Source organism: Molossus molossus, unplaced genomic scaffold (genome assembly GCF_014108415.1).
Source record: "Molossus molossus isolate mMolMol1 unplaced genomic scaffold, mMolMol1.p scaffold_m16_p_6, whole genome shotgun sequence".
In the NCBI taxonomy this organism is placed as follows: domain Eukaryota; kingdom Metazoa; phylum Chordata; class Mammalia; order Chiroptera; family Molossidae; genus Molossus; species Molossus molossus.
In genome coordinates, this window is record NW_023425399.1 from 83,963,128 (window position 1) to 83,976,760 (window position 13,633).

At 34.9% G+C, this 13,633-nt stretch overlaps 1 protein-coding gene across 12 annotated transcripts in view; it reads right to left on the reverse strand.

The window, feature by feature from the left end:
* TRAPPC8 (trafficking protein particle complex 8) overlaps window positions 1-13,633 on the reverse strand; it is a 91,416-nt gene that overhangs the window by 38,532 nt on the left and 39,251 nt on the right. For 8 of the 12 annotated variants that reach the window (XM_036244176.1, XM_036244172.1, XM_036244173.1 and 5 more), the window contains 4 exons: window positions 12,879-12,984; window positions 5,843-5,863; window positions 4,821-4,952; window positions 702-926 (listed from right to left, as the gene is read on the reverse strand). In XM_036244176.1, coding sequence (XP_036100069.1) covers window positions 702-926; window positions 4,821-4,952; window positions 5,843-5,863; window positions 12,879-12,984 — 484 coding nt within the window. The remainder of the gene's footprint in view (window positions 1-701; window positions 927-4,820; window positions 4,953-5,842; window positions 5,864-12,878; window positions 12,985-13,633) is intronic. The other 4 variants (XM_036244178.1, XM_036244177.1, XM_036244175.1 and 1 more) reach the window with 2 other exon arrangements.

The following is a 13,633-nucleotide window of genomic DNA, read 5'->3' on the forward strand; positions in this document are numbered from 1 at the left end:
AACTTGCGAGATCATATATTCTGGCCCAAGAAAGGATCTTCCAAAGGTTATTCAGCTAGTTAGCTCTCTTTGGAAGTTAAACTTCCAAACATTATTTTGGTACACATACTACTTCCTGTGACTCATTACAACATCCTTCCTGCCAAAACTCTAATCCATGTGGTTTTAGATTAATAAAGCATAAAGGGTATTTTCTTTAAGACAGAAATACAATAGTATTCATTACTCATAAGACTTCATAAAAAAATTACAACTTCCAATTTTTCTCATAAAGCAATGCTTTACAATTCCTATCTTTCTGTCTCAGGAAAATATTTTTCCTTCCTTCAAGGAAAGGAAAGGGTTACAACATAATAATTTGTCTACTTGCCACAGATTTGTACCTCCTTACCTTTCATAGGGAAAAGTGAGGAATGTACTTTCTAAAGGATGGTAAGAGGACCCAATATATTGTAAAATCAATAATTATTCAAAAATAACCCCAGAAGCATAATAACGAAACAGCCCAGAAAGCATGTGGAAGGGCAATGCAATTCAGATCCATGACCGAAAAACCTAGACTGCCAAACTTTATTATCACAGATAATTATATTCTAACAAAACCTCAGTGGACTCCTGCTAGACAATACTAAATAGTCTTTTAGTTACAAATAATGACTTCAATGTAACTTTAATATCTACTCCTGAAACTGCATATTCACCTTGTAAACATAAAGATATTCTCTGAGGAAGGCCCCTTGTTGAGCCGCGGATTGTTTACTTTCATTGATTAAAATATGCCTAAAAGCAGACACAGCATTGTCCAGTTGCCTAAGAGTATAGGATTGGCGCCCAATAGTGAAGTTAATGTGATCCTCTGCAAGAGACCAGCCTTTTCCTTTATAAACTTGCATGGCTTGACAATAGCAGCGTAAAGCATGCTTTTTCTGCAAGAAAATAAACAAAATAAAGTATTACAATCTAAATTTTTCTCAGACAGAAAAATAAATACACATACACAAAAAGTCAAGTAACTAGTAACTAGTTCTTCCAAGACAATAAGGAAAATGACACTAATATTTTGGGAAACCTCTTAACAATTATTACTAAAAACCAAGAGATCCTGAAGCAAGCAGCTGTTTTGTCCAAGAGCAAGAAGTCTAAAAGTCAGGAATTACAATGACTTCATGAAAAACCATCTGGGAGTTTTCAAAGCAGTAGCATATGGAGTTATGGATTAGTTAGAGGCTTGGTTGTTAGCTTGTAAATGAGAGCTATCTTTAGGGATTGGCAAATTATAGACCATGAGAGGACAAATCTAGCCTGCTACCAATTTTTGTACAGCCCACAAGCCAAGAATGATTATCTTTTTTTTAATTGCTGGCAGGAGGATAAAAAGATTTCATGAACCGTGAAATTTATATTAAATTCAAATTTCATAAAGTTTTATTGTAACACAGACAAAAAATAAAATGAAATAAATGAAGAGCTATCTTAAGAAGTCTCAATTTGTTATGGTCATCTCTCTCTATACCACTGCATTGGGCTGAATGGAAATACCTCATGTGTGCTAAAACTGCATGTGTGAGTATATGGTTATGTGTGCAAATATATTTACATATACATACACATTTTTAAACTGGTTTGTCTGGTATCCTTTTCTTTTTCCCACTGCATCCTGCCACACCCATGAGCACATATTTGATGTTAATTACCTATCACTTCCACCCGACGACTTCTGACAACCTCCACCCTAAAAATGGAATTTGGTACCAAAGAAGAGGCCACCCTTCACTAAACCTTTTGCTTCAGAGTACAATCTTGTATCCACTCCCCTCCCCTGGGTAGATTACAAACTTTGTACCATGTATAAAGAGAACTGTTTGTTTCTCTAAGAAATATTTTCTTGATAAAGAGATAATGAAAGCAAATCAAAATCATCTACCACTTGATAGCATGCAATAAGAATACAGCCTCTTATATTCCTATACAGATACCCAATTTGAATTCCATCACAAGGAAACATCAGAGGAATCTAAATTAAAGGACACTCTACAAAATAACTGGCCTGTGATTTTCTAAAGTGTAAGGTCATACGAGTCAAAGGATCCTTCTGAAGACACATTTATGAGACTGTCAAAACCTGAATTAGGTCTGATAGTACTGTCTTAGGACTAAGTTCTTGACTTTGATTGTTGTATTATGGTTATACAGTACAGGAAAAAAGTTCTTGTTTCTAGGAGATAGAAAATATGCCCTGAAGTAATGGGGCAGTAGGTAGACAACTCTCAAATGGCTCAGGAAAACAAGTTTCTGAAATGTATTTGTAACTATTCTTTAAATTTGAGCCTGTTTCAAAATAATGTTTAAGTGATGTTTCTTGAAAAAAACCAACTCTAATCTCCATTTTGCATTTAGTAAAAGAACAGATGACAAGTCTTAAAAATTGATACAGAGAAGTAATCGCATGTGTCTAAGTGTCGAGGTCAGGTGCATTTTTTAGGATTTTGTGGAAAAGCACCTAGAGATTTGAAAAGTAACAAGGATTTAAAGTCTGACTTTTAAAATAAGAAAGATTGTCCAGGGTATACCAAACACAAACACACACACTCTCCCTAGCACTTCTTTAATTTTTCTTTTTCTTTTTTTTTAACTGATTTTAATATTTTATAATGCCAGTTCTATTTTTTAAAATACTTTTTGTTGCTATTCTCAATGAAAAAAATTAAACTATAGCTCTGGCCAGTTTGGCTCAGTGGTTGGAGCATCGGCCCACGGACCAAAGAGTCTCGGGCTCAATTCTGGTCAAGGACTCGTACCTTGGTTATGGTTCGATTCACAGCCCTGGTTGGGGTCATGTGGGAGGCAACCAATCGATGTTTCTCTCTCTCTCCCCCTCCCACCCTCCCTCCTACTCTATCTGAAAATCAATGGAAAAATATCCTCGGGTGAGGATTAAAAAAATATATATATATATACTATAAAAAAATTCTGGGAACAAGTTAAGTTCAGCACAGACTCTCAATTAGAGAGGACTGAGAGAAACAGAAATGGCATTACTATATAACCTCCTCTGCCATCCCCACTCATCCTTGCAAATACATATATGTTTTTAATGCAAATGTTATGAAAAGAAACAATAGCCTCAGAAGTATGTGTGCTGTATGTGCCATATCTTTCCAGGAAGATATTGTTCTTAACCAACTTCAGTAACCCACATATTTGCTATTCCGATAGATCAGCACTTCTAGTCATACTTCAAGGTTTCTACATACTGTATGAGAAGGAGACTTCCTGGGATTGAGGTTTATAGAGAGTGGTCACAAAGTAGCAAAACGAGCTACCTTAAAATCATTAACTCCATGAGGTAATTACAATTAGAGATGATTATTAGGCCTGATAGCAACTGTATCTCAACCTACCACAAGAATAGCATTTTTAACTTGCTATATGCCCTGTAATTTCAGAAAGTAAATATAAAAGCAGCTATTTCCACTTCCAATGACATTATCGTTCTCACAAATGAAACTATTTACAAAAGATGTGGGAAAAGGATGACTTTTTAAAATAAGACACAACAGACCATTCCTAATGGGTTATATTATTTTCTTTTAAGCAAAGGAAACCAGCTGCTTAATACATCCTATAAATTTTTTAATAGAACACTTTATGCAAAGACAACCAATGGGATAATATGTTTAAGATGCATTTGCAATTACTACAAAAAAAAAACAGTCTGTTAAAAATAATAGTTTTTAATTTCTTTTTTTACTTTAAGCCTGAGAAATTCTAATTCATGTAGTGTAGCAATTATTATAAAAATACATTTAATTTTATAAATATATTTACAGTTTGTATTTAATATATATAGGAAGTTCACATATATACTTGGCAGTTTCCAAAAATAGGAGAAACCAAACCTTCAAATGTTGGATTTTAAAAATCATGGCATTTTTACATGAAACTACAAGTAATTTTTGATCATCTTTATTTGTTTGTACCTTTGAAATATAAAAATATTGGCATGTTTTGGTTATCAGACTGAAAAGTGTATGTCCTAAAAATTCCTATTAACTACATTTAAAAATTACTCCCCTACTTGTTAAAAAAAAAAGCTCCCTAAGAGACAAGACCATGTTGGTTTTATGGGCGTATGCTCAGCTCCTAGTAGTCCCTGAAATATAGAGATGACTACTGAATCCACACTTCTATCTATATTTACAGTAAACCACCATCTCACTGTTGCTACCACTATCTCCAGCAAAACTCCTGCCAAATAACGGCTTAAATGGACCACTGGGAATGGAGAAAGCTCTCTAAATTAACAAAGATACCTCCAACTCAATTGCTTCCAGGGACAAAGACAGACAATTTCTACTCATTTAATATTTAGTAAATGCCATCATAAAGCACTCTGAGAGACAACAGAAGACCAGAGCTGAAGTAGGAAGAGTTCAACCTCTACTAAATAGCTAAACTTGCTTCAAAGCATTAATTACACCTGGATCTTCACATATATGATTTGGTTTAACCTTACAAAAATTGAAGCAAAATTCCAAATTTTACAAATCAATTAAAAAGTGAAGGCTCAGAGAAGTAACTTGACCAAAGTCAAGTTCTAAGCAGAAGATCAAGATTTAAACTCAGATTTCTCTAAATCCAAATCTCATAGCCTTACCAATAAAAATATAACACATTACCTTGGAACAAAATTTGTATCCATTTTTAAGATTAATATTAAGTCATAAAAAATTGACAAAAGACATACATTTATAAAACAACACTATAACAAATACAATTAAAATAACAAATGATTTTCTTTTTAAAGAAAATGCACTCACCTGCCCTGCTTTACTAAACCGATGGCCTGCCAATATCATATGAAACGCATATTTTCTAACCATGGGACTCTTCATGTTTATAAAGCAATGTGCTGCCTGTTCCAAAAGAAGTGCACTTCGAAGATCAGAATCCTATTGAATGTTTAAAAGAAAAGGTTAGTTTCACAAAATTAAAAGTAAAAAAGGTAATTGGTGAAAAACATTTACTTTCTTAAAATAATATATAACATATTCAATGTTTAACTTTCAGTATCTGAAGGCAGAGACCAAGAAGTAATTCAATCTTGATGATTCGTTCTTCCAATAGCACAATTTTTTTTAAATCCTTCAAAAAATTATCTACCATGACATATTTTCCTTTGCTTTTCATAAAGCCAAATAACTTGTTTATGATATACACCATGTAAAATGTCTCTGAAAAAATGCAATCCCTTTTTAAATGGCAAAAGTACATAAACTGAGAATTTAGTACAGGTATAATGATTAAAGATAAACAAGAAAACAGAGCACACAGAAAAATAGATTCACACCGATCTAATTTCTTCTGGAAATTTATCTGTGACATCCAATAGCATATTTTCATCCATCCAAGATAAAAAAAAGAAAGATAATAAAACAGAATGTGTATAAATTATAAAATAGTTTAGTCTATTACTTTATCCTCTAAAAGTTTTACTGTATTAGAAAGGAATTCTCAATTTTTGCTGTAATTTGAGAGGGCCAAATGGCTATTTCATTAAAAAGTTCAGAAGGCTTCCCCTTCAAAGATTATCACCTGCTATTAGTATATTAATAAATAGTGCAACTCAAATTATTTCTACCTCAACTGAATCTTACAACAGTGTCTACAAAAACCACATACCGCATTTACATCCTCACCCATAAGGACAACCCTTCAACTGAAAGAGCCATCATTACTTTAATAATAACTGAGAAAGTACTGAAGGTTGCTGATCAAGTATCAACAACATTTTCACCAAAACTTTCTCTAGGTTTTTCAGCTATTCTCAAGCTGAACTTACCATGCCCTTCCATGTGTTCTGCTGCCATTATTTTCCCCAGGGAAAGTTGAAAACAGAAAACATTGACTTTAAATGAAATCATTTCAACAGATTATAGTTACATCAGAAAGTATTCATAGATCATTATTATAACTGTCTCTGTAGCAATCATAAATTAGATTAGAGCTGGAACAGATCTAAGGAAATACTCTAGAAAGCATTCAGTAAATAGTAGATATTATCTATTTTAATATCATAACAAAAACTAAGGAATCAGATATTTTTTCTAGTAACTAAGATCCAAAAACTAGTAAGTGAGAAAATTAGGAATATACAATTAGCAGGTGGTTCAATAACAATGCATCAGAATTATTTGGGGAAGCTATGGGGCTTACATCTTTACTTTATTTATTTATTTATTTATCCTTACCCGAGGACATTTTTCCACTTTTTGTTCAGATAGAGTGGAAGGGGGAGAGAGAAAGAGAGGGGTGGGGGGGAGAGACAGACAGACAGACAGACATTGATGTGAAAGGGACACATCGAGTGGCTGCCCCCCATACGACCCAACCAGGGCTGGTACAAACTGCAACCAAGGTACATGTCCTTAGAGGGAACCAAACCCAGGTCTCTCCGGACTGCAGGTCAACGCTCTAACCGCTGAGCCAAACTGGCCAGGATCATCTTTACTTTTTTAAGAAAATATTTTCTTTTTTAAAAAAGTAACACACTTTTTTTCTTAAAGACTAAATGTTTGAAGGTAAAAAAGTGAACATCTTCCTTTCCCAATCCATGCCTCATCCGATTTGCCAGCTTAGTATGTTATATGTGTGTGCTTATATGTTAAGTTTTTAAAAAAATAACATACTTTTTTATGCATAAATGATATTACACAGAGTATTCTTTATCTTGTTTTTTAAACTTAATACCATGACCATCTTTCTAAGAAACATACATTTCTCATTTCTTTTACAGCTACATTGTATTTCATTACATAAAAGTACCCTAATTATTAAGTCTCCAATTGAATGATTTAATACTACCTCAAACTTGTGTAACAACGCCCTGGCCGATTTTGCTCAATGGTTAGAGCGTCGGCCCAAGGACTGAAGGGTCTCAGGATCAATTCCTAGTCAAGGGCATGTACCTGGGCTGCAAGTTTGATTCCTGGCCCCAACTGGAGTCATGCAGGAGGCAACCAATTAATGTGTCTCTCTCACAATGATGTTTCTCTCCCCCCCCCTCCCCCGCCCCAATCCCCTCCTTCCCTTCTTTTACTCTATCGCTATCTAAAAATCAATGGAAAAATATCCTCAAGTGAGGATTAACAACAACAAAATTTTTTTAAATACAACTTTTATAACTACAAGAAAAAATGCTTCAATAAACATCCTTCTAAACACATTTGAGTCATTATGTTTAGACAAATTTCTGGAAGTAGAACTGCTGAGTTAATGAAAGCTATGCATATACTTCAAATTCTAATCAATATAGCCAAATTGCTACAAAAAGTAATACCAATATAGATTCTCATCAGCAGAGAATAAGAGTGTTTTCTCTACTCAGCCCAAGATCATTTTTTTTAATGTTTACCTCTTTAATAGAAGAAAAATGACACTTTGTTTCTCAACATACATTTCTTTAATAGTAGGCTATTAATCTTTTCCTATGTTTAAAGGTCTTTGTACTTTTTTTTGTGAACTGCTTGTTTATACTCTTGTGAATGGGTTTTTGTGATTATGAGGTTTGTAAGAGCCCTTTGTATACTTAATCAATATCAGGCCTTTGTCATACATTTGCAAATAGTATTTCCCAGTTTTGACATGAAAGAGTTTATTCTTTAGTAGTCAAGCATGTTATATTTGCCTTTATGGCTTCAGGATACTTCATCAAACTAGGAAAGGATATTGTCATTTCTAGATTTTTAAAAATGCTCTCCTACATTTTCTTCTAGGTTTTTTTCACATTATAATTAATCCAGCTATATTTATATTACACGTTATTCCTGTGAATAACACAGGAATCCAACCCAAACAGCTTGTTAGATGTCACAAAAGCATTCAGTGAATTACCTAACTTAACACTCCTCACCTAATCATAATGTACAATTTAAACTCTCATTCTATTACATTACTCTGTCTATTCTTATCACTGTAAACAGTTTTAATTTATATAGTCTTATAATATATTTTAATATGTAGAACAGGTAATTCCCTAATTACTTCTTCTATTTTCGAATTTTATCTAGACTTCTCAATATCGGTTTTTTCTTTCAGTCCTATAAATTTATTCCTAACATGCATGCACACATAACACACAAACACACACACAGCATAAATACATATATTTTTTTAATTGCCAACGAAGCTTCAATAAGTTGCAAAACTTGATGGGCAGCAATCCTGGACATTCTGATTAATATAAGGATAGCTATCTTTAATGGTGTGTAAATGATTTTGTACAATCCAGATGAGAACCCTCAGTATTCTCAAATTTAACCCTCAAGGGCTAAACAGTCAGGAGAGACCTGGAAGTCCGTGGCATGTATCAATTTAGCTAAAGCTAAATCTGACTCTTGTATCCAGTAAAGCTGATCTGAAGATCTGATAATCCTACATTCCTATCTTACTGCAGTTTAGTTTTTTGTTAGTCCCTTTCTCTTACAGTGACATCTAAAGTAGAAAAAAAAACACTGCTCTGAAACAAACAAAAAAGGTCCTGTAGAGAATGACAATTGCCATCAATGTTGATGGAAGGTAATGAAAGAATTTCACACTGATAGTTTATGACAAGCCTATTACATATACTCTATAAAGAACTAAAAAGAAAATCTGTGCTACCACTTTAACAAGAACTCCAGCCTATAAACTTTACCCATAACCAACAACAAAACCTGAAAAGGCAACGGTAACTTAAATTATGAGGATTAAGTATAGGGGGAAAAATCATCTAAGCTAGAGGCTTCAATAAACACTTCCATAGAAACACAGTTGATAAAGGCACCAGTTGCACAAACTTAACTGAATCAAATCTCAAGGATGGTTGGCTGTGAGATTTCTTCTTTGAACAATTGTGAGGTTAACAGGAAAGGTGCTATCAGCTGATCAATTTAATGTAGGAACAGTTCCTCCCAAGCTGGAGAAATTTATAAAAACTGTTGCTATTACTATCCCTGAGAAACTGATTAAATGTATTAAAATGCAGTAAGTAACAGACAAAAAGAGCAACACGACCAGAATAAATGTTCAACACAGAAATACAGACACAAGTAGAGGAAAAGCACCATGTCTTAAACACCAAATTTAGACATCCTATACTATATAGTAGTCAATGTGGCATGCTTTGTCATTAAGCTGGGATTGCTCTGCCACACTGAGAATCCCAGGGCATAACACAAGATCCACTTGCCCACATTATTTGCAGTCCAAAATATAAAGTCAAAGCAAACTGTTTTCACCTAGGCCTCCAGCTGTCTTTTGCTATAATGGTGTTAGCAAAAATCTAAGAAACACAATTCATGAATGTCAAGAGTATGTAACTCAGTTTCCTATTCTCAAGATGAGTGAACTTTTTATGACATTATACAGCCTTTCTAGTTAATGAAATACATACAATAAATACAAATTATTAGTTGAAATTTAACATAATTTTATACACACTATGCCTAGAAGTCTACCTTCAAGTTGTCTCAAAGAAATATCTGAAAGGTACAGCAGAAAAGGCCACTGAGAATCACAACTTTTGGGGAAATAGACTCCACACATCATCTCAAAGCAGTAAACAACAATAATAAATTTGCTAGAATTTCATAATAAATCATCCGTGTTTGAAAAAGAGGTGAAAACAAAGAGTTGGAAAGGAAGAGAGAACAATGACAAAAACTGACAAGGTGCCCTGGCCAGTTTAGGTCAGCGGTTAGAGCAATGGCCCATGGACCAAAGAGTCACAGGTTCGATTCCGATCAAGGACATGTACCTGGGTTGTGGTTCAGTCTCCGGCTCGGGGTAGTGTGGGAGGCAACCAGTCGATATGTCTCTCTCACATCAATGTTTCTCTCTCTCTCTCCCTCTCTGTCTCTCCCCTCCTATTCTGTCTGAAGATAACTGGAAAAATTTCCTCAGATGAAGATTAAAAAAATAGCCCTGGCCAGTTTGGCTCAGCGGTTAGAGTGTTGGCCTGCGGTCCGGAGAGACCCGGGTTCGGTTCCCGCTAAGGGCACGTACTTCGGTTGCAGTTTGTCCCCGGCCCTGGTTGGTCATGCGGGTGGCAGCCACTCGATGTGTCCCTTCACGTCGATGTTTCGCTCTCTCTCTCTCCCTTCCTCTCTCTCCCTCCCACTCTATCTGTACAAAAAAATGGAAAAATATCCTCGGGTGAGGATAAAAAAATAAAATAAAATAAAATAAAATAAAATAAAATAACAAGGTTACAATGCAGACAGATGAATTTGCTCTAAAGAAATTTTATTCAAGCTCCGAAACCATAAATTCCTTTTACATTCACTGAGAAGCTCTAGGCTGAAAAACAGAACAACATATTTAATTCTTTTTTTCTTTACTGATTTTAGAGAGAGCAAGAGAGGGAGCGAGAAATGGAAATATCAGTGAGAGAGAACATCAATTGGCCGCCTCCTGCACAATCCCCACTGAGGATTGAGCCTACAAACTGAGCGTGTGCCCTGACCATGAATCGAACCAGCGACCTCTTGGTGCATGGGTCTACACTCAACCAATGAGCCACACCAGCCGGGCAACAAAGCAACAGAATTAAAGCCTAGTTAAGATTATTTATGATAATACAGAATATCAACACACACAAAAGCCTATATTCAGTTCTACCAAATAGTTTATTTCTGGCAACAGTTTAATATCATCTCTTAACCTAATTAGTTATATCTTACAGAAACTTTTTTAGAATAATTAATGGCTCAGTTCAACAAACATTTGTAAATCATATACCATGTGCCAAGCCCAGTGTTAGGCACTAGGGATAAAAAATATAGAAGGCAGCACAGTCCCCTACTCTCAAAAGCTAATAACTTAAATGTAATTTCTAATCTAATATGACAAGTCATATATTACAGCATTATATGAGAGGGGAGAACAAACAGAGACCTTAGAAGAACCTGGTGTACTACAGATGACTATATGAAGGACATAATCTATGTTAGGACTAGTAAATTAGGTGACAAAGAGGAAAAAAGCCAGGAGAAGGACCATGAACCAAGGGCCATGAACCAAGACAGTAGCAAGAGGGATTTTTTAAAACAGAGAGACATGTGTATAATATTTGGAGATATAAAAAAACAGAACAAAACAAAAAAGTATTTAAGCCCTGGCCGGTTTGGCTCAGCGGTTAGAGCGTCGGCCTGCGGTCCGGAGAGACCCGGGTTCGGTTCCTGCTAAGGGCATGTACCTCAGTTGCAGTTTGTCCCCGGCCCTGGTTGGTGGTGCGGGTGGCAGCCACTTGATGTGTCTCTTTCATGTCGATGTTTCTCTCTCTCTTTCTCTCTCTTTCTTCCTCTCTCTCCTTCCCACTTTATCTGTACAAAAAATGCAAAAATGTCCTTGGGTGAGGATGAAAAAAAAATTATTTAAGAAGTTAACTACCACCCCCAATTGTGTTACTGACAGGTAACAGAATATGGGAGCATCTCAACTAGTTTCTGCCTTGAGCAAATGAGAAGCTAGCCAATTATGACAATTTAAGAAAGTATATGAGGTTAATCATCGATATGTCAACTTAAAGGCACATTAGAAACACCCAGGTAGATAAGTCTAAAAGGCAGTTAGTTGGCCATACAAATCTAAATCTCAAGAAGTCAGGGACATAGATTTGAGAGTGAAAATCATGACTGAACATATCACCTCAAAAGTTATAAAGAGTGAAAAGTACAGAATGGTCCAAGGACTAAAACCATAGTACACAGCCCTGGCCAGGTGGCTCAGTTAACTAGAGTGTCATCCCATATACCAAATGGCTGGAGGTTCGATTCCCAGTCAGTTCACATACCTAGGTTATGGGTTTGATCCCCAGCCGGGGGGTGTATGGGAGTTAACCGATAGATGTTTCTCTCTCACATTAATCTTTCTGTTTCTCTTTGTCTCTCTCTAAAAATCAACAGAAACATATCCTCAGGTGCAGATAATAAATAAATAAAACAAGTAAAATAAATAAAGCCATAGTGTAGATTACATCAGCATTTAACAGGCAAAAGAGGTGTTTCATTTTGTCCTTCTGTTCTTAAGCGTTCATCTAAAAAATGTCTTTAACCGTACTTTTAAAGAAATTACTATCATTCTTTACAAGCCTGTAGGCAATGCAACTTAATAACATGTTATAAACCTTTAAGAGCAACTATAAATGGATTGCTTTTTCTCCCTCTTAAAATATTCATAATATAGATTTTTTTAAAAGGTACTTTTTAATATATTTTTATTGATTTTTTTAGAGAGAGATGAAGGGAGAGGAAGAGAGAGACACAGAAACATCAATGAGAGAGAAACATCGACTGGCTGCTTCCTGCATGCCCCCTTAGTGGCGCTCGAGCCTGCAAGCTGGGGAATGTGCCCTGACCAGGAATCGAACCTTCGACCTCTTGGTGCAAGGGACAACACTCAATCCACTGAGCCACACCAGCCAGACAATATAGGTATTTTAAATACTTATGGTGATATGTATTTTTTTAAAGTTCATACTAGTGAAATAAGATTAAAAATTCCTGATTACTCTTTGAAGTATAATTTTACATAAGGAATAATGCACATGCTTGTTACTTTAAGTACTATTATGCATAGGTCAGGACCTAATTCATAGATGATGTACAACACATATTTGTGGTTAATAATAATGCAGATGTAAATCTGTAAAATAAAGCCAGTCTATAAAATATTGCATTTAAAATTAATTCAATAAATAACTGAAGTAGTGATGCTATAAATTCCCAAAGAGAGATTCCCCTCTAATTTTGTTTTACACACCGTCTCAAAAAAAAAAAAGAAACACTTTCTAAAAATTATGAAATAGCACTAGTTAACACAAATACTAGTTTCAGTACCTCACTGGTCAACCGTATTAGAAGAGCTGCAGCTTCTGAATATTTGCTTTGGCTTTTTAAGATTTCAGCACTAAGCAATACACATCTTTCAGCCAATATCATATTCCTAAAAAATTTTAAAAAGATAAGAAAAATATAATTAGCACTACAATAATATCTTAATATATCATATAGTAACCATGTGTTCAACAAAAGTTTCCAATTCTAGTTTCAAGTAAAAATAAATCCATGTCCTTGTTTCCACTTATCAGAAAGGTTAAAAAAAAAACTAAGAATTCTCATAACTATTCAAACTTTTTTTTTTCTTTATTGATTTTAGAGAGAAAGGTAGAGAGATAGAAACATCAATGAGAGAGAACATCCAGTGGCTGCCTCCTATATGTCCCCCACTGGGGTTTGGGCCCTCAACTTGGGCATGTGCCCTGACCAGAAATCAAACTGGTGATCTCTTGGTGCATGGGTCGATGCTCAACCACTGAGTAACACCGGCCAGGCTATTCAAACTTTTTATAATATAATTTGTGGTAAGAATACAATGCAAAGTCTCATTTCCAGAATGCAAAAAAACTAGAACTTAACCGGTAGCTATTTAACAAAAAACAATTTGCTTTAAACAGAAATTAAAACAAACATTTCACTAATATTTCTTTTTCCTTCCTCATTGCAAACTCTTGGTTATGTGTTTCATTTTACTGGCTATTTATAGAAATATTTAGGCATTTTCTCTCTGGTAGTACCACTGACATGTTTCAATT